The sequence below is a fragment of the Daphnia pulicaria genome, chromosome 6, assembly GCF_021234035.1.
Source record: "Daphnia pulicaria isolate SC F1-1A chromosome 6, SC_F0-13Bv2, whole genome shotgun sequence".
Taxonomy (NCBI): Eukaryota; Metazoa; Arthropoda; class Branchiopoda; order Diplostraca; family Daphniidae; genus Daphnia; species Daphnia pulicaria.
Window position 1 is genome coordinate 22,797,734 of NC_060918.1, and position 27,898 is coordinate 22,825,631.

The 27,898-nt window shown below is 42.2% G+C and overlaps 7 protein-coding genes and 1 long non-coding RNA gene across 10 annotated transcripts; 4 read left to right on the top strand and 4 right to left on the bottom strand.

Moving 5' to 3' along the window:
• Positions 1-325: 325 nt before the first annotated feature.
• LOC124342598 lies at positions 326-6,416 on the top strand. Of its 2 annotated transcripts, none has more exons than XM_046795629.1 (4): positions 326-612; positions 791-1,086; positions 1,195-3,483; positions 5,539-6,416. In XM_046795629.1, the coding sequence occupies exons 2-3, from the start codon at positions 865-867 to the stop codon at positions 3,451-3,453; spliced, it is 2,481 nt and encodes an 826-aa protein (XP_046651585.1). In that variant the 5' UTR covers positions 326-612; positions 791-864; the 3' UTR covers positions 3,454-3,483; positions 5,539-6,416. The 2 variants fall into 2 exon arrangements, with proteins under 2 accessions (XP_046651585.1, XP_046651586.1); XM_046795630.1 differs by having other exon boundaries at positions 335-410.
• Positions 5,968-8,376, bottom strand: LOC124342755 (arginine/serine-rich coiled-coil protein 2-like). The gene is made up of 7 exons (XM_046795894.1): positions 8,237-8,376; positions 8,053-8,166; positions 7,677-7,831; positions 7,466-7,593; positions 7,075-7,394; positions 6,871-6,997; positions 5,968-6,721 (listed from the first exon to the last, which is right to left on the bottom strand). Exons 1-7 carry the CDS (start codon positions 8,309-8,311, stop codon positions 6,540-6,542), a joined length of 1,101 nt encoding a protein of 366 aa, XP_046651850.1. The 5' UTR covers positions 8,312-8,376; the 3' UTR covers positions 5,968-6,539.
• Positions 8,377-10,598: 2,222 nt separating this feature from the next.
• On the bottom strand, positions 10,599-17,023 carry LOC124342906. The gene is made up of 17 exons (XR_006918939.1): positions 16,774-17,023; positions 14,567-16,650; positions 14,224-14,371; positions 13,911-14,162; positions 13,635-13,709; positions 13,437-13,492; positions 12,958-13,375; positions 12,626-12,823; positions 12,403-12,547; positions 12,172-12,341; positions 11,944-12,092; positions 11,725-11,871; positions 11,465-11,635; positions 11,187-11,399; positions 10,956-11,117; positions 10,712-10,897; positions 10,599-10,649 (listed from the first exon to the last, which is right to left on the bottom strand). It is a non-coding gene; the product is annotated as an uncharacterized LOC124342906 (long non-coding RNA).
• A 736-nt stretch (positions 17,024-17,759) lies between these two features.
• Positions 17,760-19,552, top strand: LOC124342821 (putative defense protein). The gene is made up of 6 exons (XM_046796003.1): positions 17,760-17,998; positions 18,092-18,164; positions 18,330-18,433; positions 18,564-18,655; positions 18,897-19,122; positions 19,226-19,552. Exons 1-6 carry the CDS (start codon positions 17,807-17,809, stop codon positions 19,316-19,318), a joined length of 780 nt encoding a protein of 259 aa, XP_046651959.1. The 5' UTR covers positions 17,760-17,806; the 3' UTR covers positions 19,319-19,552.
• Positions 19,553-19,912: 360 nt separating this feature from the next.
• Positions 19,913-21,322, top strand: LOC124342835 (putative defense protein). Its single transcript, XM_046796019.1, has 6 exons — positions 19,913-20,145; positions 20,206-20,275; positions 20,347-20,462; positions 20,549-20,640; positions 20,736-20,832; positions 20,930-21,322. Exons 1-6 carry the CDS (start codon positions 19,939-19,941, stop codon positions 21,029-21,031), a joined length of 684 nt encoding a protein of 227 aa, XP_046651975.1. The 5' UTR covers positions 19,913-19,938; the 3' UTR covers positions 21,032-21,322.
• Positions 21,323-21,501: 179 nt separating this feature from the next.
• Positions 21,502-22,639, top strand: LOC124342844 (putative defense protein 3). The gene is made up of 6 exons (XM_046796031.1): positions 21,502-21,738; positions 21,819-21,876; positions 21,972-22,075; positions 22,159-22,250; positions 22,367-22,451; positions 22,526-22,639. Exons 1-6 carry the CDS (start codon positions 21,532-21,534, stop codon positions 22,625-22,627), a joined length of 648 nt encoding a protein of 215 aa, XP_046651987.1. The 5' UTR covers positions 21,502-21,531; the 3' UTR covers positions 22,628-22,639.
• A 765-nt stretch (positions 22,640-23,404) lies between these two features.
• LOC124342849 (putative defense protein) lies at positions 23,405-24,683 on the bottom strand. The gene is made up of 5 exons (XM_046796037.1): positions 24,475-24,683; positions 24,328-24,397; positions 24,081-24,193; positions 23,924-24,015; positions 23,405-23,787 (listed from the first exon to the last, which is right to left on the bottom strand). The coding sequence occupies exons 1-5, from the start codon at positions 24,664-24,666 to the stop codon at positions 23,634-23,636; spliced, it is 621 nt and encodes a 206-aa protein (XP_046651993.1). The 5' UTR covers positions 24,667-24,683; the 3' UTR covers positions 23,405-23,633.
• Positions 24,684-25,231: 548 nt separating this feature from the next.
• On the bottom strand, positions 25,232-26,648 carry LOC124342859 (putative defense protein 3). 2 transcript variants are annotated; one of them, XR_006918928.1, is made up of 6 exons: positions 26,124-26,648; positions 25,975-26,044; positions 25,781-25,899; positions 25,599-25,690; positions 25,352-25,524; positions 25,232-25,319 (listed from the first exon to the last, which is right to left on the bottom strand). XR_006918928.1 is itself a non-coding variant. In XM_046796052.1 (5 exons), exons 1-5 carry the CDS (start codon positions 26,313-26,315, stop codon positions 25,410-25,412), a joined length of 588 nt encoding a protein of 195 aa, XP_046652008.1. In that variant the 5' UTR covers positions 26,316-26,647; the 3' UTR covers positions 25,232-25,409. The 2 variants fall into 2 exon arrangements, 1 of the variants encoding a protein (XP_046652008.1); XM_046796052.1 differs by having other exon boundaries at positions 25,232-25,524; positions 26,124-26,647.
• Between the last annotated feature and the right edge of the window lie 1,250 nt (positions 26,649-27,898).

Here is a 27,898-nt window from a genome sequence, read left to right on the forward strand (position 1 = left end):
CGGCTATTGTATTGCCTTTACCTATTTGGGAAAAACGTTTCTGGTCCATTCAAACAAAACTACATACTACTTATGGGCTGTATATATATTGTTCCTTTTTTTCTGTTTTTCTTTTAAGGCTTTGGCTGAAACTTCCCCAAAATGAATATACAGGTACCTGCAGGTACACACACTAAAAAAAAGGGGGAGGGGCAGCAGCAGCCATTTTGATTTTGAAGCTCATTTTTCATTGGGTGAATTTCTTTCGAAAGGCCGACGCCGATTGGTTTGCAGCTGTGCATCCGACGTTGCCACTCATTTTGAAAAGATGTGGCGAAAAAAAAGCAACAGGTCTGACAGCCCCAGTTGTCTCTCTCACCTGCTAACACACACGAACTCGCCAGCCCGCGCGCGTGTGTATATGTTAACAGGTAATGTTAGTTAAGGACAGACTGGGACCATCTCTTGGCTCACCAGAGTTTCTTCTTCTCCTACGTTGCGGCGCACCTGTATGCCGAGTGTGTGTGATGTGTGTCTAGACACCGTTAGTCGTACGTCGGGAAAGAGCGAATGGAAAAGAAGTGCCTTTTCGATTCAGTCGTTGGCCATCGTTAGTAGAGTTCACTGGTCAAGGTTTGTGACTGTGTTTCTCTAGCTCTGAAATTGTTGCTGTTTCTCACCGTTTCAACATTGTTGCAAGTCACCTGCATTTGGAATTAGTTGTCGTCTTGGTCAGAGGATTTGCAGGGATGGTGTGACCTTGTCTCCCTCCATCAATTGTGTGTTTAGTGTTTGTGATTACTCGCATCAGGTGCTGGTGATTTCAACAAGTGGGCTGGTACCTAACCACTGCGTTGGGGCTTACACACACACACACTCAGCGAAATGGCCACCATGCAGTACCACCACCAACAGCAGCAGCAGCAACAGCGATTCTACAACACTCTTGGAGGTCAGTCTTCCTCCGGGAACAGGCCACCCACAATGCAGCGCAGGCCCAAGACCCAGGGTCAAGAAGATGGTCCAACTCCCATTTGTCGATGCAGAGTTCTGTACCTAGGCTCAGCTGTTCCTCAAGTCACAAAAGATGGCCTCCAAGGCATTCAGGTAAATATATGATCAATTCTTCTTCTCCTCTGCTCTCTGCAGGTGTTTTGATGATGGATTTAATGATTTCACGCGAATAACAATGTATATATACATGCAAAATTGCAGGAACCCTTGAGGGAGCTGTATCCCGAGGGAGGAGCGATGGGCGCTAAAGGAATCGACTCTTGGCTATCGGTATGGAGCAACGGTTTGCTGCTAGAGAATGTGGATGAGAATCACCAGCGCGTGACGCGGTTCTTTCCCATCGACTCCCTGCACTATTGTGCAGCCGTCCGCTACGTTTTAGTCCCGTCTACCTCTCCGTCAGCGGCCGGTGGGGGACCTGGTGGCGGCGGCAGTGCGGCCGGATCAGAATTGGGCGTCGGAAGAATGGCTCGTTTCCTGCCTCTGGACTCTCCGTTTGCCCGCCACCCCAACATTCACCACCCGCCCTTGTTTGCCTGCATCATGCGCCGCACGACGGGCATCAAGGTGCTGGAATGCCACGTCTTTATTTGCAAAAGAGAAACGGCCGCCAACGCTCTGGTGCGATGCTGCTTTCACGCCTACGCCGACTCGACTTACGCCCACCACCTCGAAGAGGAGGAACAACAACAAGGAAAAAACTCGGCAAAAGGGACGAGGCCGGGACCAGGTCGGCCCAGCAATGGCTCGGCCGTGGTCGTAAGCGCCGACTCAGACATGACCCTCAATTCCATCGAGAAAGTCGAAACGTGGAAACTCTACCAACAGCAGCAGCAGCAACAACTGCAGCAACAGCAGTCAAATGGGCAGACACCCAAAGCGGCCGCAGAGGATACGGCCAGAGAAGGAAGCACCAGCAGTCATGGAATGGGCAGCGCATCCGTTTCGATGCTGATCCTGGATCACGGCTCGGCCGACGAAGACACGGCTTCATCCATCGTTAACGGAGACCAGAACCACAAAATTTGGCTGCCGTCGACCAGTAATTCGACTGGAGTTCCTCGCCGACTGGCCGCTTCCGGCCCTGTGGCTCCCGTGGCCGACATGTACGGCGGTGGTGGCAGCAATCCAGCGACTAACACGATGCGGAGCGTCCGCTCATCGGCCTCTTCGATGATGCCCAACACGTTGCAGACGAGATCGTCTCGCCCCCGACAGATTTTGGCTCCGTTCGCCGCCCCACCTCCGCCACCCCCTCTGGTGCAACCGACTGGCTTGGACGAGCCGGACAGTAAATTGTTAATGAAGAAGATGAGAAAGAAGCGAATCGGCGGCCGAGTGGGTGGCAGCGATATTGACGACATGTCTTCTGTGGCGACTGGCCCCATCAATGGCGGCCGACGAAGTTCTCACAGTGTTTTCAACTTCCCTATCCATCGAGGAGGAGGAGGAGGAGGGGGTCACCCTGGGGTTCCGCCACCTCCGGGCTATCCCATGAGCTACCCGTTTTTTCCTGGGCAACGCCAACCGCCGCCGCCGCCACACGGAGCTTATCTCGTTCCCATGCCTATCCCACTGCCCGCGCACATTTCCACCAACGGGAAAAAGTCGAAGGGTTTGAAATTCGGCACTTTTAGCGCTCGTGGCGTTGGCAAGAAAATCAAATCGAAAAATCTCCAACATCCGGCCGGAAGCATGATGTTCCTTCCGCCCCATCATCCTGGCCAAGCTCCCGGACCTCCCGTTATGGCTCCACCGCCCATGGCGTTGGGTTTGCCCGTCCCCATGATGGCCCCGCCGCTGTCGATGCGCCGAGGCTCGATGATGACGACGTCAGCAGAGGAGCCGATTTACATGCCGAGTCAAGTCCGTCCGCTTAGTCCTATCGCCTCGTACGCTCCGGCCCATTTCCCGCACGAAGCCTATCTGATGCAGCAGCACTACCACACGACGCTGGTCCAGCAACCCAAGGGCTCGCAGCAGACGACGCTGACGAAACTCAAGAAAAAGGACAAGATGAAGAAGAAGATGATGCAGCAACAGCAGCAGCCGATGCAACCGATGCAGCCGCTTCATCCCCTGCAAATGGACGCCGCCCAGCTGAGCGCTATGGATGCAATGAGTCTGCACGGAGAGGAAGTGTCGCTGAACAGCCAGTCGGGCGGAGGAGGCATCTACCGCAAGGGCCACCTCAACGAAAGGGCCTTTTCGTACTCGATCCGGCAGGAGCATCGATCCCGTTCTTACAGCTCCCTGGCCGGTCTGGGTGTCAGCGGAGGAAGCTCGGGCGGCGGCGGGGCGGCTTACCCGAGTGGACCCGAAGATTTGCGGGCCCACGACAAGAAGGAGCGCGAGTTGATTCAAATGGTTCACGATCTGGATCTGTCGGGCGATGACCTGGAGCGTTCCGAAGTGCCGCTAGCCATGTATCCACATCACCACCGGCAGCAGCCTCGTTAAAACTTCATTTTCTCTTCTCCATTCCACATGGTGCGTATGTCTATTTAACTACCAACCTACTATGTTACGACTGGGACCATGTCCTATTATCTTATTACCAAACGCATTTGTTGTTTTGTTTTTTTCTTTCTTTATGATTATTTTCAATATGTTTGGCATCTCCTTTTTTTTTCTTCTTTCCCTCATTTTGATGTTTCATCTACCCGTTTTTTGGTTGTTGTCGTAACGGAATCGTCTATAAGTAGCAGATGCCAGGACGGCCAACCGCACACACAGGTTTTTCTCTCTCTTTTTGTGGAAAAAGAAACGAACGGGGCAATTTCTATTTATTTTTTTATTTGTGCTAGGCATGGAATGGAGAAGAGGCGGGTTCGAAGGGTAGTAGTAGTGGTAGTCATAAGAGATATAATAACTTCCGCTGGCCAACGAGAAAAACGAGAAAATCTCCGTTATCTTTTTGGGTTGATGTTTCTTTTATTTTCTATTGATTCCATCACCAGTTACCAAGTTGAGTCTCGGGAAAGAAACGTGAATTCAAAGTAGATTCTTGGTAGTTTCCTTTGCTCCATGTCGTTCCATTTTCCCTCCCGATGGCGCCTTGTTTGGCTGGTTGCCTTCTCCTTGTTTTTCTTTCACCATGTCTCTTGTAGGACATGTTTGAGGACGAGGTCAGTCCAGGTAAAGGGTATATTTTGACACATCCGCTGTGTTGTTGCCGTGTCACTTGCGCAGAGAAACGACAAAAAGAAAAAAACCGGTCGTGATTTTGGGACTGTGTCCTCGAAAAAAAAAAGCTAAGAATGACATGGGACATTTTTGTTTTTTCGAAATGGAATGGAGAAGAAAAACTAAAACGAGGGTAATACAGATAGATATACGAACCGGGAGCTACGAGAGAAAAAAAAGTACAATGGCCGCCCGGAATGTATATATTAGCTGGACAATGGCCTTTGCCTTGTATTGGTGTAGAATGTACGTGCTAGCTGCTCTGCCGCTGCGTGTTCTGTTCTCGTTCCACAACAGTAACTTTTTCTCTCTTTTCTTTTCTTTTTATTTATTTACTTCCATCTCGTGAGTCACCGGCGCGCATCCATCTCATGTCAAGTAAAACACCGTCTCACACGTTCCACATATCACACCTGTGTGGAGGAGATGATGATGGTTTGAGAGTCTTGTTCCTCCTCCTCCTTCTTCTTCTTCACCCGACCGCCGCTCTTGTACCGGTACACTTCTTTTGAAAGTCGCACCGTACACCTGAAAAGGTGTTTTGTTCATTACGAGCTTGATTATTGCATCCAGCTCGTCGGAACGAGACGACTTCTGAATCCGTTAGCTTCTTCTGAGTCGCGGTTGCGAATTAAAAGAAAATGGGAAAACTTTTGTTGTAGAATTTCATTCAGTCGACTTTATGAAAAACAAATTTTTCCTCGTTCGTTTTCTAGCGTGAAAAGCAGCATCAAAACAAACAAATAAAATCCGCTCGATTAATCTGATTTTCTCCTAGCTCTGGAGTTGGGAAAAATCAGGTGAGACAAGGAGAGAAAATTGCGTATGTATGTGGACGGATGCCTCCTACTTGCTAGTCGATGTTGTTTTTTTTCCAGCGGACTAGTGGCGATGTCGATGTGGTTAAGGTGGTCTTCTCAACCGGTTCTCCCGATTTTTCTGGCGGCCAGGAGTAGTCAGTATACCCAGTAGGTTTTGTTTGTTGTCCGACTACGCGTGACTGAGATGCCGAAACGAGTCATTAAAACACGATCGTCTTTTGGAGAGAGCAAAGAAGAGACGAGGCAGACAGGCGGACGGACGGGATGGATTCTAGCGATAGGTTGCGCCACTTGCGCGTGTGATATTTTACGGATTGAAAAGGAGTGCGCGAGTGATTCTCATCGAATTTCATTTTTCTTGTTTTCCCGTTAGTTTCCTTTTATTCTTGTTGGGATTTCTGACTCATTTCATCGTGATTCGGCTCTTGACATTCAGTGTGACTGCCACGACCTACAAAAGACACAATGTCTCAATTTCAATCGAGTTTTTCTCTTCTTCCTTGCTCATTTTATCCTTGTATTTTGTCGGGTATTACAGGAATGAACACGACGACAACATCTGACCGGTCGACCTGCCCGTCCGTCTCTTCAATCTTCAATGCTGACAACGGATCAAAATTGAAAATAATCATTAAAAAAAACATGTCCAGGAAAAAAAGACAAAAAAAAAGATTGCATAATTTTTGACTTCACTAAATCAAGTAAAAAATTTTTAAACTATATTCCATCCCACTTAAAAAAATTTAATATCCATTTCCAGCCTTTTTTCAATATTAACTTTTTGACAATGCCGATGATATGGAGTTAAAGAACTATTCTAATTATCTATTCATAGTTTAGATATGTGCCCAGGTCACTTATTTTCCCTTAGACGCTCAATGAAGATTTCCTCTCTACCCTCTTGTCTCTCTCTTTATACATTCATTTACTTATATTCTTTTTTAAATACTAAAACAACTCCCCTCTCTTTTTGAATTTCTGTTGAATTTTCTTTTGTCTTTTTGTCTGTGGTTGGTATTTTAGTACATCCAATCCTACCGATGATTGCGTTTCCCTCGTGAATGAAGAGTGTGTGATTGTGCCATTTGTGTGGTGGAAATGAATTGACGCAAAAGGTAAAAAGACAAAAAAAATAACCGTGAATGACAGTCATGTGACCTGATTAGTATCATCATCATCGCTTCCTCTTTTTTGTTGTTGTTTCATCATCCCGTGTAATTGTGGACCAACAATCATTTTAATTAAAAGCCTCATTGTCTTGGGTTTTTCTTCAATTAAGGGGGATTTTTGGTTGCAGGTAAATCAAGAGAATGAAAGTGATGCAAATGGTTGAAAATTCTGAATGATGCAATTGACTTTTTGGATGAGAGAAATTATTAAACACACAATACACGTCATGATTATTCGGTCGAGGAACGAATTTGCACTTTTACTTTTCTCTCCATCTTTTGTTGTTATTTGTGTTGCACCTTCAGTCGCCTAAAACAATGTTCTAACGTTATTCAGGACGATTCATTTTTATTATCTGTTTAGCCTCCATCAACGCGGATAAGAAGAACTTGATGACCCGAATCCGAGACCAAGTCCTCGCTGAGTATGTGTTGTCGCTCTGGCAACTTGATACTGTTGATCAAGTGAAGCGAAGAGTTCTTGCTGTTTCTTCAATACATCAACAGACGATTCGGGTTGACGATCTTCAACTGCCTGAGACGGACCGGCTCCTAGTCGAGTGTAGCATAATAAAATAAAAAAATATGTTTAGTTCAAGTAGTTGGAATGGCAGACTGCATTTTTGTGGCTCGTTAAAGAACGAGTCTTAACATAAGTTTTTCCTTGTTATCTTTTTATAGCGAATTTTTATCCTTTTTACCTCCTTCTGATGGATCGTTTTTGATGCCCATCAGCCGTTTGAACTTGGCAGTCATTTTTCCGTCTTGGTCTTGCGTGAAGGCCGTTGCTTCCCAAAGTTTGGCCGTTGTCGGTGGCTCGGTTTTCTCCTGAGAAATTGAAGAGGAAAAACCACGTTAAGGACTCGGTAAACTGGAAAGAAGATGGTTTAAACAATGTAACAAACCTTGTTGGCCCACAACAGTTTTCTCTTTTGTATTTGCTGGGCGTATTTCATGGGATTGACGGCGGCCGGATTGTAAAAGGACGGCAAAGTCACGCCAGTTACTTGCTGCGCCTCAGCTACTCGACTTTGCAAAACTTGCTGGGCTGCTGCCTGAACGGCCGCCGACATGGCCGATGATGACGCTGCAGCAACAGATGAGGTAAAATGAGAATTCTGCTTGACGGACGACATGTCGGCGACGGGGGTTTTGCTTTCGGCCGAAGGCATGACTAAACTAGCAGCTACGTTGGTCACGTCCAATCCCATACGTGCAATAGTGGCTAGCAATTGAACCAATCAATCCAATTATTCACTAATTATGTTGGATAACGAGTAAAAGTAATTCTACTACCTGCTTTCTTTTCCCGTCTTTCTTGGCTACGTGTTCGTCGATCTGATTTCCGATCTTTTCTGCTCAAACTTGTGGAACGAGATCTGGAACGAGATCTTGAGCGAGATTTGGATCGACGCTTCTTCTTTCTATTATGATGGAAGAAAAATTTAGTTGCAATTTTTATTGAAGAAAACTCCCCAATAAAAACATTTTACAAATAAGGCTTTACCGTTCATCACGATGACGATCCTTGCGATCTCGGGATCTTGACCGTTTCTTGCTGCTCCGGCTTCTATCTCTGCTTCTGCTCCTGCTTCTCTTGTGATGCTTGTGGTGACGATCATTGGATTTGTTCTTTGAACTAGAACTACTACTCTTGTGGACCTAGGTAATGATATGTGGCAGATGTGGCTTTTGGCGAACAAAAATTAGATCCACAATGCATTTCAAGTGAGTACAATTATTGGGGACTTCCACGTTTGATTTTGTTTTCAAATTACAATTCAAATTCTCACTCTTTTTTTTACATCTAATGAGTTTTAGCTCAAACATCTTAGGCGAAGAACTTTCAAATTTTGTTAACCATCAATTCAGTTTGAACTAACCTCTTTAGAATGTCCAGATTTTGAAGATTTTGATTCTTTACTGCTAGAACTTCCTTTTGTTCTATGATACGCATCGTCAGGTTGAGGGTTGGCGTCGGTTTGTTTTCGACTCAACTGGTTTCCAAGAGACACGTAAAGTTAAATTGTGTTACATAATTGCAATATTTATGATAAAAATACTTACAGATGAACTCTCGTGATTTGGACTGTCATTACTTTCTCTGTCGCTATCGACGCCGTAGTCTACAAGCCCCGCCATTTTACCTAAAAAATTTCTAGTCAGCAAACTTGTCTGCTGTGAAAACAATAGCCACCTAGCGTCAGTCGTTATAAGTTGGCATTCTTCTATTTTCAAATTGCAAGCAACTCCAACTCCTCTCACCAGTCCGTCCCATCACTCCCATGTTTAGCGATTTCGTCTGCTTTTTGCCTTTTGTGTACATAAATCAAACTTAGCAGGTCCTTCACTCCATTAATGCAATAGTATCCAAAGGAAGTTCAGTGCCGTTGAATGGAGAATAATGTGATGCCATGTTGATCAAGCAGCGAGAAACTCTTGGATGTTATTCCCTGCAGTTTCTGCCTCCCAGCACTCCCAGTATGAAGTTCATAACAAACTGCCAACAGCAGATAGAGGTAATGGTGTACTGTCATTTAGTCCTTGCCGATTAAAATTTATGTTATTGAAGTAGTTTCAACTTTCAAGGGACTGTTTAGTTTAATTTTGCCTGTCATTAAATTATGTTGCATGAGTGATAAGACATTTTATTTTTTCTTGTTTTGTTTTAACAGCATCTGAGTAGTGAGTATGAGCTGCAGTTAGTTGGTGGAAGGTATGAACAAGTTAGCTGTTGCAATCAGTTTGTGGTGCTGCTATTATCCTTGAATGTTGGTTGTTCTGCCCAATATTTCTTAGCATCCCATGCAGAACCAGAAACAATTGACAAAAAGTAATTATGTTGATCAATTTCTCTTTAAGAAAGATAAGCTATTGATTAAGTAATGGGAGACAGATACGTAGGTAGTAGATTTAGGTTGTTTCAGTATTGTAACCTTCAGTGAAGTCTGTGGAGTGTGGACATGCGGTTTTAAATGACTTGATTTTCATTGTTTTCATTTTTTTTTCACTTTGTAAAATCTTGTTTACTGTTGACTCTTTGTACAATTCTTATATAAAAATAAGGAACTGATTAATTTGACGTTACTCCTATCAATGTGATGCAACATTATAAATCTGTTCCTCAATGTAATTTCAGTTTGTAAAATAGGTTTTACTGTTTTACAGCAGGTGAAATAATCTCTTCTTCATTGCTGTCTAACAAAATACATGGTATTTGGTTGTGGCCAGCTGGTGAAATCTGGCCCTTGCTTGTTGTTGGAAGTTTGGATTTTGACCCGGGGACAATGAAGATAGCTGGAAACTTTAGGGGTAATAAGCCACGAGCACGAGAGGAACGAAAAAGATGCTGCTAGTACGGCCACCCGCCACCCCATCTTTCTCTTCTTAAAGGGCACACTAGAGACTTTGGGATCTGGTGGTAAACAGCTAGAAAATTAGATTGAATGAGAAATCTGGTCAATAGGTCCATCCATCAAATTGGCCTAGTAAGCTGAAGTCATGATAGATTTGATTCTTTTATTATTGTTTTATTGTGTTTTTGTTTGTGGCTATGGCACGCCGAAAGGGTTAAAAAAAAAAAAAAACTTACGCCATCTAGCGGTCAAATATAGAACTACATACAAAAATTCCCGTTTCCTGCCCCAAAACGCGGAAATTTTCTCTGCAATAGGCCCATAGTCGGACATTTAAAATATTTAAAATTCAATAGAGTTCTACTGTCGAACATGAAAATAATTAAAGAATTTATTGGAGTTCTATTGTCGCGTAGTGGAGTTCTACTGTCGGGCACTGGAGTTCTATGGAGTAGTTGGACATCCTGCGTTGTGCATTCTCCGCAAATTCGAAAATCTCATTTGTGTCCAACTCGGTCTGTGTCGCCTACAGCGTCTTATGGGAAAACCAACTTCTCCTCGGTAAAAAAATTGTTTTCTTATCTATAACTCTGATTTTCCCCCCTTTTCTTCCTAACAGTTAATACTTTATTCATTTCTCTATTACCTAATTTTTATTTCTATCCCCATTTCAATCTGGTTAATTTTTAAATAATTTTTGTTTGTGACTGGTTTTTTTGTTCGTCTCCTGTAGCAGACGTTTCTAGACAGAATCGACCACGCTACGAACGAAATTCTTCTGCTACAGGAGACAACAACCGTCACAACCGTAATCATCGTAATACTTGACATAGTGTCTAATAACACCTGCCTCAGCTTTTACAGGCAAGACGTTGCAAGCCACGAGTTTGCAGAAAACAGATAAATATTTCCGGTGATTGTGCAATTTTTCAATTTTTTTATGTTCGTCGCCTTCCTCGTTTACATCTTCTTCTTCTTCTTAAACAAACACACAAGTCTGAATGAAGTTTTCCAGAATTTGTTACTAGGTCACGATCAGGCTCGTAAACAAGCGGTTTTAACTGAGGATTGTCTTTTAGTCGCTTGCTAAAACATATAAGCAAATCCCCTACAGACACGTATGCCTAAAAAACAAAATTATAAATACGCGTGAAATGACAAGAATTTTTACACTAACAATACCAACCTCTTCTCTAAAATCAGCAACGTTCGAAGTGATTAGCTCAGTCATCAAAGACATGTACGCGCCCAAATGATCTCTTAATTGTTTCTGTTGTTGCGCGGCAGACGTTCCTTGTCCAGAACAGTTTTTGAATTGCAGAAGCTCCCATAAAACAGCAGAATGGCAAGCAGAAATGCAATATTTTATAGCCTAAAAAATTAACTGCAAAATATTTTGAGGAAATAAAACCAAGAAAATCACTAGATACTTCAAGTGGCATTGACCGATTTAGGTTTAAAGTTTCTTGAATTCCGTTAAACAGAGAATTCCACAAATTCCATGTCCCAAGATTGTGATGTGACGAGAATAAGGGAATTTTTTTCAAACCCAATTCCAGCGTAAACACCGCATCCTTTTTGGGCTAGTCGTCCTATAAAAACACGTGAATAAGTACATAAGACGAGAAAAAAAAAATTGGCAAACTAAATTAATTTCTTACGCCAGCCATCAGTGTTACATAATTTTCATAATCTTGTTCGCATTTCTTAACGATACGATCAATTAAAGGGTTCCTTGTTAAATCACATCGAGAAGATATGGCGTAATCTTCATTACAAAGATATTCCAGCGCTTGAGCGCAGCCTTCCAACACTTCTGTTGTGGTGTGCCTTTCCACTATATTCTGGATCAAGCGCAATAACGAATCTAGACTCTGTAATGTGAGAAGTTAAGTATCTCAGCCTTTTGTAAACAATATCATAAATTAAACGAACTCACCTTCTCTTGACGTGAGGTAGTATAGATTTCCATATTTAAGTATTGAGGGATTGACAAGAGGTTTGCAACTTGCTCGGGATCAGTCATATATTTCCCGAGTAACAGAGGAAGAGTTGGTATGAAATGTACACGGTGACCTTGGGTTTGTTTGGTTTCTTTGACGGTAGGAATCTGTAATAATAATAGTTCATATGAAAATCTCCACTACTACATGTTGTATGTTTACATGATAAGCACATTAAAAATAATTAATCGGTTACCTTTCTCATAGACCCTCGACCTGCAGGTGGTTCTCCAGTCGCAACTTGTTTAATGCAGCACACAATTTATCAGTCTTGGATTACAGCATTCTCTCGTCGGTTTTCAGTTTCACCAATAGAGTCCATGATCAGTAGGGAAGGATCACCCTGTAAGCAGAATGAACATTTATTTGGATGACAATAATATTCAAAGAAGATTGTAGCGACAAAAAGCAATACCTCAAATCAAGAGGGACTGTCTAAGGAGCAAAATAGGGAGATACAAGGGTAGCAGCCATTGGGTTAGCAAAAAGGGACCTTGTTGACTTTCTTGAAAGAACATTACTTTTCATAAAGTCTGTCATGCAAATTTAGGAACCTGAAGGTTCCTGTAAATGAGAAAAAAAAAAAAAAAAAAAATTTAAAAGAAGTAAAAGAATAATTAAACAGTTTTAAGTATATACTCACACAATATTTTTCTCGCCAAAATCATCATCTCGTCCAAGGAAACGTCACACATCGCGAACAGCAGCCAAAAATCTAAAGGGTGAAACTCCGTGCTATGTTGAGAGTAGGGTAGTAGAAGCCGTTGAAGAAGAAGTTCATGTAGGTCGCATCTTCTCGCCATTACCTAAATGCTTAAATCAAGAAACAAAATGTAAACAAAATTTAAATTCAGTGACATGACAATGAAGTTACACAGGTAACACCAATCAGCATTCCTACGCAATCCAGAAGATGGAATGAGTCAAGTTCGATGACCGCGTTCAACGTGTGGTCATTGCCTTATTTTGGAGGGATAACCAGATGGCAGATGCCCCACATTTGGTCTTACAGGCAACATCTTAATTAGAAACCAAGCAATCGTTAAAATTGCTAATAGTATGAAAACTTCTCAAAATGCAATGTAAACACAACTTACAATGATGATAGCATGATCACAATATTTAACCTCTTTTTTTGTTGTTGACAAATGGGGAGATTCAAGGGTAGCAGCCAATAACGGGTTAGCAAACAAGGAATCTTGTTGACTCTTAGTCCTTTTTCTTGAAAGGACATAACTTCTCATCGCACGACGTTGACTACTTCTGTAATAGACCGGCGTGAGAGATGGCGAACCCTGAATGAACATTCTTGTTTCTTATTTTAAAAATCGTCTTTTTCAAACAATTTAAGAAAGATAGAGGCCAGAAGGGGATAAATCACGCGAATAACGAAAATACAAAAATAAAATTGCACTATATAACTACTTACTTGTACGTTGTACCAATTCTCAAGTCGGAAATGCGATAAGACCGGCTGCAGGTCAATTTGTCCAACCGGATTGACTGGGGGTGAACTAGGAACACTCTGATGAAGATTTAGCCTCCTGTAAAACCGAACACAACTGAACGAATGGAATAGCCACAAATAGTTTTGTAGAATTTAACCAGATGGATGGGATATGCGGTGACCATTACGGAAATTTAACTGCGTCGGAGTCATCGCGGTGATGTTGTAATCCGATGCGACGTAAATGGCCGGGTCACTTCACAAAGTATTACTACTTGTAGCCGTCTTACTCCACTGGACCAGTCCGAACTTGGTTTTACTGGATCATAGACAAAGCAGGGGGTGGAATCTTTGCTTCCATTGGATTAGTCCACAAGGCCATTCGTCGTATGCCATCAAACTATGAAATGATTAAAACAAAATTAGTTTTTATTCTCCAATTATTAACATCTCACAATCACCACCAAAACTAATATCAACGCTCTCCTTGAGAGACCCACGTAGTTTACTAATATTTCTATCAAACGTTAGAATAACGCATAACCACAAACATTTCCCGCAAAAGCTAAGGATCTTAAATTAATCTGATTAGAAATATACATCTTATCTCAACAGAGTGAAATGAGGTGGGGAAAACTGAATATTTGGTAGTTTCTTACTTCTGATGATAGCGCCTTATAAAAAATCCCAGCTGGTCTTTATGTCGGATTTTCGAACTACTCACTTTCCTGCTTCTAAAGAAATAAACTCCGAATTAATGGGTTTTATCCTTACTTTGACTTCAAATGTTCCCCGGTTATTTGACATGATCTACTTAGAAGAAAGAAGAGTTGTTTGAAAACGCGTGAAGGGAAGGAAAATACGACACAGAAACGCGCGGGTGGCATTTCGTACGACAGTCACGTCCAGCAATGGTATAGTTGTTTGTTTGCTACCTTTTTGTTCTTGGCACGACCGACGACGGTGCTTGCTTGCTAGCTATTTATTGGGCTTGGAGTGACTATTTCCGTGCCGGCTGTCTGGCTTTTTTCGTGACCCGACCAAGGTTGGTGGTTGCTTGCTAGCTTTAAACTTGGGAACGAATGGACATGGGCCAAAACCCTCTTTAAAAATGGTGATGCTGATGCTGATCTCTCGTCAGTTTCCACCAATGGATTCAATTCATGGAATAGCGGCGCAAGATTAATCTAAAATGAAAATGAACATTAAGCATTAGTTTAAAAGTTTCAAAGAAGGTTGTAGCAATACCTCAAAATAAGAGTGTGACCATTCTAAGTTTGAACTCAACAAGGAGATTCAGAAGGGCAGCAGACAACTTAATGAAAGCTGTGGAATTGGTTCAATCTGATCTATTCTGCACTGGAAAGTATTGATACCCTTTCAAATCAGTTAAAGCCTGTCAAATAAATCAAAAAGGTAATTAAGGTAATAGTTATACAGTGTGCTATAGTTTGCTAACCAATTCACCCAAAGAAAATTCCCCAAGTAAAATTGTCTTTGAATTTTTTAAAAATGTGTGGTGATAAATTTCATGGTTTATTCTTAACATCCAGCAATGAAACAGATTAGGTAGACAAAAGTAAATAATTACCTATTACGTAATCGCTTCATAAACAGTATTAATACACTGCATTTCCAAGGCTAAAGACTTGCTGTATTTTTTGCAGTAACATTGGCTTGGCAAAAAGACATATCGAAGCAAATTTGCTGACATCAACCAATTCTTTTCCAGCATAGAGACTAACACTAACACAGGTGAAACACTTCAGGCCTCTTGCTGTTGGCACAGAGATTGAAAATCCACGAAAATCCAAGGCAGGCAAAATATCCATCCATCCACATTTCTTCTACCTGTGTGTTCTGTGCACCCTGGGCTTTTCAGTATTCATTTCTTTGACTTTACTGCTTTGTTCCAACCACGTGTTGGGACTTGGAGAATGCGATGCACAGGAATAACACAAGTACTATGATTGGGAAATCGAGAAACATCACAAAATTTCGCACGAACGGTAAAATTTGGCAACTGTCCATTACAACCAAACAATGAATAAAATTGTTTAAACATTTATCCAGCACTACGCTAAGTTATAAGTTTGCAACTTCAACGGCGAGTTTATGACGGAGCTACGGTTTCGTGCGGTGCAGTGCAGACGAATTTCCGTAAAAAATGGGGAAAGCAGCGTTGCAAATTTTATATAGCTCGACGGCGCCTTTTGAAAGAAAAGCAAATCATAATTTCAGTCATTCATTTATTCTCTTTCAGTTGTTCAGGGCTTCAGGCTATTCCAATATTCCATTCAATGTATTTAAATTTGTACGCCATAATTATTAACCTGAGCAAGATTTTTTTATTTTGCTGGAAAACTGCCAAGATGAAGTACAAATTGTTAACTGTAATAAAACCACTTTCCACTTAATTAGCTACCTCTACATACAACCAGTGATACAACATGAATGAAAACAGATAAAAAAAACTTTCCCGGAATGTTGCTTTTAGTGTGCTCAATAGAGTCTGAAAGCCAAAGATTGTTTTCCGAAATGACGTAAGCTTGTGCGCAGAAAAGTCTGTAAAAAGTAAACACCGGTCGTACCAGGTACGTACACTAACACACAACCCGCAGCATTTCGTTGGTAAAAACCCGGTAGATGTCGCAAGTTTATAACAAAACTGCCGTAGGGTAAACATCCAGCACTGAGCTCGTATTGTATTTGTAAGAAACCCGCATCCTGACTGAGTCACTGCACGCCAGAGTATCGGGTGCCAGGCGGTGCCTAGTTCCGGTCAGTCTCTATTTCTTACCTAAACACCAGCGGAACGGAATGATTCGTATTCCTGTTTGATTTTTCATGAACATCCGCATCTGATTCTAGAATCGTCAAATTTGAAATTTCAAATGATTGAACAAGCGAAGTTGACGAGGAAAATCATGAACTGGTTATTCAGGATGTTCTTAGGTGTTTAACCTCCTGGTTTGGAATATTTCAGTGGATATTAGTCATCAAAATTTCGAAAGTGGGCAATTTCTCACCCATTAGTATTAGAGGCCACACACATCGGTGGGTGACCCTACGTCGTAGCATAAAAAAAACTGGGCTGATGGAAATATCGAACAAACAATTCACGTATTTAGAGCAAACAGAAGCTGTCAAATTTCCCGAACTAATGACATTGCATCACTATATCCACCCATCGTATTTGAACGCAAATCGATGGGCGATTTTAGCCTTTCAACTTATTCTAGTCCAAAGATTCTTCCGATTATTTCCCGTTTGTCGGATGATCTCATTTCGTTTAAGTCATCGTTTCGGAATAACAAGGTCACAAAAAGACAAAAACAACGTAACGTGGTAAATGCTGATGTGCAACGTCACCTTAAATCCTGAACATCAACAGCTACTGTACATCAAAACCGATTTCTTCTTTTCTATACAGTTATGTGTGTCTGGGTCGGTGTCAATATTCATTGGCCGTCGGGCGTTAGTGAGACTTGAAGGGAAAAAAAAGCTTTCCCTTTCTGGACGCTTGTTATCGGCGCATTGGACTCGAACTGAATTTGATGACGGCGTATCTATATAGCAAAGAGTCTGATGACTCTCTGTGCTAATTACCGTACAGCGTTGATACCAACTGAATTATTGCCGTAACACATACATCAAATCGACGAATCTAGCCATCTGCGGCCATAATAAAAGCAAAAAGTGAAACCAATTAATACACGGTCTCGTTGATTATTATTTGCTGGTGCAGCTGCCCGAAAGTAAATAAATCGAACCAAGGATATTTACGTAAGTACTTACTCACGGAGGGCGAAGCCAACGAATGAGCATTCTCCTCGATGGCTGAGCTGTCACCTTGAGCTGGACATACATTTCCTTTCAAAAAGGTTGCTGCTGCTGCTGTTGCATGATGCCTCACCCAGCACGACTAAAACGCACCGGCTCAAGCTGGACCGACGGACGGACGAATTAACAAAAAAGAAAAACCAGTATCGACTGCCTTTTTTTGAAAGAATCTAATACAAAAACATGTAATATCTCGGGCTGATGGAATGAGAAAAAAAGGTCGGCTTTGTACTATATAGTGGCCTTATAGGCAATCTATCCCATAGCACGTATATGTAGAGTCACGCGTGAAAGTTTTTTTTTCTTCTTCCTTTGATCGTCGTCTCCCCCAGAAGGTTTTTTTTTAACGTCTGGATGTTCTTTTAACTTGCGTTGGCGGATACAGTCAAGTCTCTCAACGAAAGAAAGAAGAAAAAATCTCGACGCCCCGAGCTCCAGAAATGACTTGCCCAAATACACACCGTCAATGTAACGAAAAACAAAAAAAAATCTAACCAAAAAGGCTGTTGGGCTGCTGGGAAAAGAAATAGAACCTTGCTGCTGTACAATGCAACAACACACTTTCCAATGCTAACGTGTATACTGTTTAGCCTATATTCCATACAGCTTCTATATGAGGAAAGCTATTTAGGACTGATTAATTATAATACTATATACGCGCGTATTAAGTTGATGTCGAATCTCCGATCAGGAAACGGGCGATGGCTAAAAAAGAGTTGCTCGCCATCGTCCTTCAATTCCATATTATGCTGTTGTTGCTGCTGCTGCTGGCCCGCGCGTCTGGGGGACAAACCTTCGTTCGATGATTTCCTTGACTCATTTAAAAGCTTCCAAGGTCGGCCGGAGTTTCTCTCTCTCTCTCTCTCTTCTCGCCCTGCGCGGAGTGTACACACAAACAACACACACGCTCCGCTGCTGAGACTGTCTAATAGTAGCTGTTGGCCTATATTACACAAAAGAAAGTTCAGCGGCGCATTCAGTCTTCAACATGTCGTACAGCAAGAGAGCCGCGTTCACCTGTGCTGCCGTCAGTGTCCTGGTGCTGGTCCTGGCCCCCATTCACCTGATTCAAGGATTTCCCAATGGAGCCCCGACGACGGCCTGCGCCTCCATGACGCCCGGCCATGGAGTCGGCGCTCAGACCAGTGCATCTCCTTTCATGACGGAGCTTCTCGACGGGGTAAATTCAAATTGTCTCCGTTGATATTATACGCAAAAGTGTCGGCTCATGTTTTAACTCGTATATGTTCGACGATATTATGGCACTTGACAGGAGACGGTAGTGATGGACGGCTCCGTGCGAGTCGAGCTGCGTCCCCAACTGAACGGCGTGAATAGATTCAAAGGTAATTTGCGCAATATCATCGTGTGTTGTGTCTTGATTATTAAATTATATTCCCGGCAACCATTTTGACTTTTCTCGAGGACATGGCCGCCCTCCAGCCCAAATAAAAGAATGATGATGTAATACTTAAATTCATCTTTTTTTTTTTTATCGTGCTGTGCAACAGGTTTCCTCGTGATGGCATTCGACAAGAGCGACGAGTCCAAACCCATCGGGTCCTTCAAACAACCGGTGGACGGCAAACTAATTGACTGCTCAGGTGGCCAAATGGTATATACGAGTCTCTCATTTCAATTTGCGTCTAATGGGTTTAGCCCGTTTCCCCCCCCCCCTCCTCGACTGTGTGCCAATCTTGATGTCTTTCTTTCTCTTTTCGTTTGTTTGTTTGCTGTACGTCTAGAACGCCGTCACGCACACGAATAACCTCGAAAAGAAATCAGTGGCGCTCGAGTGGGTCCCACCTCAAAACTTCATGGGCCAAGTGGTCTTCAGGTGAGAAATATTTGGCGCATTGCAATCCAACGAATTGTCCATGGGCTGTGTGTGTGTGTGTGTACAGCAGCCACAGCTGTTTGGCTCAAGGGCCCGCCCATCTATAAATACCTGACTGCTGGGGGCTGGGCGAAATTCGGATTATTATTATTTAGTATACGGCTATACGCAGACGTGCCTATGGATAAAAATGACCTAATTCAATCTGTGGACTTGTTTTGTTTTTTCGAATTTCTTTCAGGACGACTTATGTGGAGAATAAGGCGACATTCTGGGTCAAGACGGAATCCAAAGCTGTCGCTTTTGTTTTGGAAATCCCAGCTGCAACAACAACAACCACTACAACAACTACCGAAGCATCGACAACAACAACCACCACCACCACTGCGCCCATGTCGACTTCCACGATGCCAGCGCCAACACAATCACATCACGATCACGATCACGATCATAAAATGACTACAATGGTTTGAATTTTTTTTTTGAATTTTGAATTTTTTTGCTGCCGGGAGGGCTATTGTTAATTCGATTAACTGTTTTTTTTTTTACTTGTTGTTTCTGAATTGATAGGCTCCAGTGAAGCCAGCGGATTCTTCATCGCCTTCCAGCAGTCTCTCGGCCGGTTTGATCGCCGTTTCTTTGCTGACCTTTTTGATGCGATAATAACCAACTATACTATATAATAGATCCACAATCACACAATGTGGCAACTTATTATTTTTGTAATAATAGGCTACATGCACGAAAACTCTATAAGTTATGCGAGTTGAATATTATAGATGATGTAGGATAACCCCCCGAAAAAATTGTTCACTGTACACTTTAATTCTTGGACAGATACGACGGAATAATAATAGAGACGGTAGTCAATGTGACCAATAAACTTTTAACAAATAATTCATCCGTTTTGAGCTATTATCTATAAATCATTTTCCAGTTGAATTGATGGAAAGTCTGAACATTATTCAGCAGATAAAAAAAGGAAACATTTGTAACACCAAACAGATTTGAATAAATACTACATTGATGATTGCTGGCTCAAAAAACCGTTCCTGCTTTTCAAATGAATCACGAAAATGTTAACGAGGTGGAAGTAGAAAGCCGAGAGTTGAGATTTCCTCATATGCTTAGAAACTTTCCTTCCGGCCAAGAATCTTTCTTAAGGAAATATGGCTATTAACAAAGCGCTCGAGGGTGGGCTGTGATAGAGCCTACATGCACACACACACAGCACTATAGCTATAGGCAGGTAGGCAACGGACGTCAAGTCAACAGTCTTCAGCATGCCGTCCAACGGGAAAGCCGCGTTCGTTTTTGCTTCTGCCGCCGTCATCAGCAGTGTCTTGATGCTGTTGATTCTGGCACCCGTTCAACAGACCCAAGGATATTCAAATGGAGCCCCGACAGTTTCTTGTGGCGACATGATTCCGCAACACGGCGTCGAGGCCCAGTTCGGCCCGTCCCCCTTTCTCATTAACCTGATGGACGGGGTAAATTTGACAGATGAAAGTAATAGACGTGATATTTGACAATCATCTTGTCTGTATTAGGAAATTGTCTTGATGGATAATTCCGTCCACCTGGAACTGCGCTCCAGCGATCCGCAAATTGCGTTCGAGGGTACGTAACTATAACTTAACATCCCGCTGCAGATATCTAAAGGCATATCTGAACGTTATTATTATTATTAGGTTATTTCATCATGGCATTCGATAAGAACGATCACTCGGCAAATCCCAGACCCATTGGCAGATTCAAACAGTCCGCCAATGACGTCAAAGTCATGGACTGCCCTGGTGGCATGCAGGTATATACAAATCGATAAACTTATTTTCTCAAATGAATAATTAACGCCCTATACAATTTAAAAAAAAAATGCAATTGCACGTGCAGAACGCCATCACTCACAGCACGAACGTCAAGAAAAGCTCGGTGACGCTTGAATGGTTTCCGCCCGAAAACTATTCAGGCCAAGTTGTTTTCAGGTGAGTTCGTGCATAGTGTGTCAGGTCTCTCTCTCTCAATACAAACTTATGGCAAACATAACGGCAAATATTCTATCCCCATTGTTCCATTTCAGGACCACTTTCGTAAAAGGCAAGTCGACATTTTGGGTCAAGCAGGAGTCGAAATCCGTTTCGTTCGTGATGGAAACAACCAGCAAAGGATCACCAAAGGTGAAAATTCGCAATGGATCAAAAAATGACGAAACTTGAATACAATTTTTGTTTTGTTGGTGGTTGCTCCGCATTTCATTTGAATTGGTAAAAACAGGCCCCTATGACAGGCCCAAATGGATCTGGTTCCTCGTCGTCTAGCACAGTGTGGGCCGGTTTGATAGCCGCCTCCTTGCTGGCCTTCCTGTTGGTGCGATAAGCACCCCGACATCCGGATATGACAACGTCGCTTTCATGAACTATATTACTACTAGACATTCGCATCGACGTCCGGCAGCCAAATTGTGTGCGAATTGTGAACGCTACATATTTTTATAATTGATACTTATAATCCCATTTGTTCCTCTTTTAAAAAAACATTTTTCTTAAATATTAAAAAAACGAAATTGGCGTGGCAAATGAAACGGCGGTGCGGTTATTTTGACACCACCATATGATATAGACCACAAAAAGAAAAACTGATTGAAATAAAAATAATTGTAGAATCCAACCCAACTGTTCCTTGTTCTTATCACACGACTGAAGAAACCTCACATTTCCAACCGAGCTCTAGACTGGAATTCAAACTGTTAATCTATACCACTAGTTTCCTGTTATTTGGTAGTAGTACCTAGTGTAAAACTCAAAATTGAGGAAGTGGTCTTACAGGGATGTCATTATAATCGTGCTGAAGTCAGCCGAGCATCGCCAGTCTTCAACATGTCGTACAACACGAAAAACGCCTTCATCACTTGCGCTGCCGTCAGTGTCCTGCTGCTGATCCTGGCCGGGCCCATTCACCAGGTCCAGGGACTTCCCAGTGGAGCTCCTGAGGCTGCCTGTGGTTCCATGTCGCCCACCTTAGGGCATTCAGTCAATCCTCAGCAAAGTTCAGCTCCGTACGTAACGACGGCTGTTTCCGATCAGGTATATAAATCAGACAAGAATGATTTCTTCCAAAATCAAATAGAGGATCGAAATTTAATTGACATCAATTCTCTTTGGAGACTAACACTGCCGTAACGCTGAACCTCCGACCCAACAATGATCAAAATAATTTTAAAGGTATTATATACGTCGATCCGTTCAATACTTAGTCGTTTGCGTGCTGAATGAGAACTATGTTGGAACTTGACGTGTCAATTTGAACCATTCATCAGGTTACCTTGTGATGGCTTTCGATGTGAACGACGAGAACATGGCCATTGGCACCTTTGAACAGCCCAGTAACGGCAAATTAATGAGCTGTGGCAGCAGCTCGATGGTTAGTTCTAATTTTAATAGCTATATACTGCTGCTAAATGATTAAACCACACGTACTATGACATTTACCAACAAACGTTTTAGAACGCAGCCACGCATAGCGATCCTTCCCCTAAGACCTCTGTCACGCTCAAGTGGACTCCTCCGCCCAACTATTCCGGCCGAGTTATATTCAGGTTCGAATATTTGAGCTCGGCGATTTATTTTTTTATAACAATAACAATTTAGATCTACTACCTGCCGGGTAAGGGCTAGCATCAAATTATTATTTTTTGTTTGTTTTTAAATACAGGACTACTTTTGTCAAAGAGAAAACGATATTTTGGGTCAAATCCGAATCGCAAACTGTAACCTTTACGGCACCGTCAACAACGACAGTACAAGAACCGAACGATCTTATTGATTACGATGAATATTTTTAATCAATATTCTAATTACAATTTTCTGTTAGGCTCCTGTTACCCCGAAGAAGAATTCGGCCCCGTCACAGTTCGTCAGTATGACGTGTGGCAACTTGATTTTCCTCTCGTTGCTCATTTTTCTAGTGCGATAGTTCTTCCAGTTTATAAAAATGCTCCAGCACCAAATCTTACAATTCCTTCTTTCGCTATAAACCATATAGGCCTACTGCCAAATCTGATGAACTAAAATTAAATGAAACTGAATTAAGGATATCAAACTTCTGATCATATAAACCTCCTTGACATAACTTTCCCTTCATCACAACCCCGCGATTGCCAAATAATAAAAATTAAACAAAAAAGTTGCTTTCTTTTCCTTTACCTTCCACAATAATATCATAATAAGGAAGCGGTGTGCTGTCGACTCTCTCGCGAGCTATTTTATATATTTCGTGTGAAACCGGCTTTATCATTCCATATAACAATAAAATGTCGAAAGTTGGTTTTCGGGGTTTCCTCTATAACTTGTATTTCGTCACCAAAAAGCGCACGCGGTTGCTGGTTATTTAATATCTCAACCAAAGTGGCTTAATTATTCGTTCGGTTAAGTATACCGGTATTGGTTTTCCGATTGATATAGGGAGGACATAGTTTGCGTGATTCCCTGTGATTTCAATGTGGGAAAAAATCAGAAAGAAAAAAAACGAGTAGAGAAGGGCGTACCACCCGATAAAACCACGCTATGATGTAATATTGACGCTTGCATTTCGAAATGATTCAAATCTGTTCCAGTGTCAACAGATTTTTATACATCGACGACGACCAGGCTGAGAACTATATAATAGACAATGGTGAGAAATGACATGACACATTTTTCTCTGAACCTTTTTACGAGTCCCGCGGGCAATTAAAAAGAAAAACTGCTGATGTCACTTGAAGCGATTGTGTATTAAAACGAGATGACGGTGACGGATAAAAGACTCTCGAGTGAACAATAATGCGCGTTTGTTTGTATATTTGGAACATGTTAAGGCACAGCAGCATAGCGATGAAGGACTCAATTTTCTTGAATATAACTGATGACGTGAAATGAAGTAGACGGGGTTTTTGCTCAGCAGTGGGTAACGTGTGTTACACCGACAAGGGATGTGATAAGGTTCACCGCATTAGGAGGGCCAGCAAAGAGACGGCCACTAGGCCGGCCCACACACTGGATAGGCTAGTGGCAGAATTGGGAATTTCCATGACGAACGAGACAGTAATAGATTCCGTCTTGGTCCAGTACGTCTTTGCATCTTTCACGTACGTGGTTCTGAAACAAATAACCGTAAATTGCTTTAGCATAAATTTGATTCATAGCGCAGCGCTTGACATGTCGCATATTTAAATTTAGCAGGTAGCTATACAAAAACGTATGCAAACAGATTAAATCTCAAATCAATTCTCACCTAAAAACGGCTATCCCCATGAAATACAATGGTGGTTGCCATTCTAGATTTACTAGAGACTTGGTTGAATTACTTGTGTGCGTAGCAGCATTCTGTAATTGTTTTGATACATTCATTAGAGCTTGTCGAATTATTGCGTGCCGATTGATTCACTTACCAGTGCACCATCAACAGTGCAATTCATGAGTTGAGCCTGGCCATCAGTGGGAGTCTTAAAAGTCCCGATCGGCTTGGAATCGTCGTCTATGTCGAACGCCATCACGAGGAAACCTGATCAAAATTGCGTAACAGAGTCAATCAACAAATCAGATATTCAATTCACTTATTTGATCAGCGATGCCGGACCCTTTCACACTTTGCTATTGTGAAATTAACATGCGGGGCATTTCGTTGTTGAATAATACCTTTGAAAGTGTCCCCAGCAGATGAGGATCGTAGTTCCAGCTTCACGGGGTCGTCCATCAACACGTACGGCTAAATATTTCAATGCAATTATGAAAATCGTGCTGTCGTTCATAAGACTGGAATCTATCACAAGTGTGTGTACTTACCCCAACGGGAATTTCAGTCTTGAAAGGAGATGCAGAGGTTTGCGGTACTTCACCATGTTGAGGTGTCATATCTTTGCAAGCAGCAGCCGGTGCTCCAGTTGGTGTTCCATGGATGCTGGGCACCAGGATCAGCAGAAAGGCACTGGCGACAGCGCAGGTGAACACGGTTGACTTGTGGCACGACATCATCATCCTGTTGTTGTTTGACTGGTGAATTGAACTGGCCAGTCTGTCCAACTCCCCGGAGTATTTATACCAGCAATCATGTAGCGCGCGCGTCTATATCTTTCTAATAAAGATTGCTAAGCTTGCTATACGGACTGGTCGCCCTTTTGACATTACCGGTGTGAAAGCCATGATGGGCGCAATGGACTTTGACGTCTTTTCTTCACATCGTCCAAGCTATTTACTCTCAAATGTTGTGCAATAAACGTCTGATTGTTTGCTTGAAGCATACAAGTCACGTATTTTATTAATTTATCTGTATGGTCATTGATGGGAAAAACATATTTATGAAGCGATATTAGGACTACCTTCTATATATAATTATCCTCATTACATAAACACGCCATCATATTTTGGCATGCAATTCATAGTCGTAAAGTAGAAATTGAAATGTTTCAGAACTTTTCATATTTTTGGAGCTCATTTTTATTTGTCTCCTTATTTAATCAAATAGTTTATGGGTTTTATAGGGATTTTCCCGAGTGTCTAGTTATTTCTCTAGATTTTATGTTATCATTTTTCAGAACGCAAATAACCGTAATTTAGTTTATTATTATGCATCATTATTAAAAAAGAATGAATTGCTTTTTTTGTTTTGCCAAACTATTGCTGGTGTGTATATTCTATCATTCCATTAACTCCATCTGCCCATGCGTGATATTGCAATTCAATTATTAGTGTTCGATGGACGATTATTTCAGCAAGAGAAATCAAACGTTAGCGGCTTTCATGGGATCGTGGGTGCTCCCGTCGGGCATCACAAAAGTGACAGAAATCGACTCCGTCTTGACCCAAAAGGTGGAAACGTCTTGGACGAAGGTGGTCCTGCATTACACGTAACAATATTATCGGTTATTAGTATAATCCAATCATCTTAAATGGAAATGGACAAATCTTACCTGAAGATGGCTGTACCCATGTAATACTTGGGTGGTTGCCAGTCGATCCTCACCAAATTCTTCACGACATTGTTGGTGTGTGTAACAGCGGTCTGTGTGTGACACATAACAGAAATTCAATTAATTCATTCTAATACATTTAGGCGTGTCGTTTAGTAAATTTAAAAAATTGTCCGCATTACCGATACTTTGCCGGAACAATCCATGAGTTGGCCATCGCTGCCTTCGATCAATTTAAAAGTGCCGATGGGTTTAGGAGTGGCCGAAGTGTCGTCCTTGTCGAACGCCATAATAAGGAACCCTAATATCATTCAAACGGGAAAAAGTTAGCACCATCATAAAATGAACAAACATTTATTCCTGCTTTGTTAATTGCCTTTGAAATAAGTTCCGGATGAGAGACTGCGAAGTTCCAGATGGACGGGGTCGTCCATGAAGGCGGTCTCCTTAAAAATCCCAATGGCCAAAAATATTTTTGAATCAAACCTCAAATGTTCCCTCTGCAAAATCCTAATTGTGTTTTACCCCAGTCGGAATTTCCGTTTTGAAGGGGGATGCCGAATTTTGGGCGTCGTATCCATGCCCTGGAGTCATGGATTCGCAGGCAGCAATAGGAGCCCCCGTTGGTGTTCCATGGATCTGATCGACTGGCGCCAAAATCAAAATCCACAGGGCACCGACGACGATAGCGCTAAGGGTGGCATTGAGAGAAGACATGTTGCAGACTGAATGTATTGGGACGTACTGATCACCCAAATCGGTGTAACCCGGAGTATTTATACAATCTCAAGCCAATAAGTGATGCCATAATAGAGTCGTCGTCAGGGTCTCATCTACGTGAAAAAAGGTTTGTTAAGCGCGGGCTGCTATGCTAACCACCCCTGCTTGGATGTTGGGTGATGCTGAACGTGACGGACTTTGGCATCCGAATCCGTTTGAAAAATGTCCTTGTTCATGTGTGTCGTCTAATTTCTTTCTCAAAAAGCGTATATAGCGAGATAACTTTAGGATTTGATGGGGAAATGTATTACGGGTAACTAATACATAAGATCCTAGCTCGATGATCCTTCCATAAAAAAATCATTCTTTGATTAATCGGAATTAAAACTAAAAACAATAATATTAAAAATCAGTTTGTTATTTTGATACCTTCCAGTCGATTTCCAAGAATTAGAAAAACTTTTGTTTAGCAATTCCCACATTCCTTTTGAGACGCCGCATACTTTGGCAGGAAGCAGTCCGCGATCCAGTTGACGGTCCATGTATCCGGTCCAAAGAGACAAGGATCAAACAGCCGCCTCCATATTGGCATTATAAGGTTGTCTTGATTTCTTAGTCTTACGGTCCATCTATAGAAAGGACATGATGAGATTTTCCTATACGATAATTTGATGTCATAATTTAATGTTTTAATTCATACCGAAAGATTCGTATTAAACAGGATCCCATTAATAGAAGTTGTCTTAAATAGGCAACCAAAATCTAGTGGCCAAACTATAGATGTGCCATGTATACTCGGACTAATATGAGACTCTGATTGATCCTTGGTTCTCTTATTTAACCATAAACCGGCAACAAGATCGACGACTGCTGCCTGCTAAAGTATGACACCTCAACATGAATGCATCAATTCAAACAAAAATGTGTCGTCGCTCTTCAACACGGAATTTCCCTTTTTGTATCTGATTGTCTTTAAGATTGTCAGTGGTGATATTAAAACGACAATTTGAAGAAAAAGCCTCGCGAACATGGCCGGAAGAACTTTTTAGTACAATGGAAATAATAGCCTGGCCCACCCTGCTGAAAATTCTATTCTATTTTCCTTTGCTTTATTGAGCTGGGAGATTTCAAATAACTTGTGTGGAATAATCAAGTTGAAAGGTTCACTTTCCCATCAGCAAATATTCCCCCTCGCCGGGCTAAACCTATATCCCGATCACCGGAGCCGTTCACCACCCGCCGAACGCTCTTGCCACCCTTTCTATCGTGTACTATCTCATTTTTCTTATACCTGTCCTGACTCGGGAGGATAGTCACGTCTTCAGACGTGCCGTGCGCACAAAAAACGGTCGTGCTGTGCGCAAAACTAGACACCCAACGTCACCGTGACAAGGAACGTTCGGATCACAGCATAATATGCTAATTCTATCGTGATTGGCTGCCAATAAAAATCTCGATTCATTCAATTGAAGCGCTTGATCGTCTTCGATTTTCTTTCAATTTCCTGTTTTCTTTGGCGCCAACTATTTCAAATTGCCGGGACGACGGAGAAATCCGAGGGTTGGAAACGAGCGTTTCGT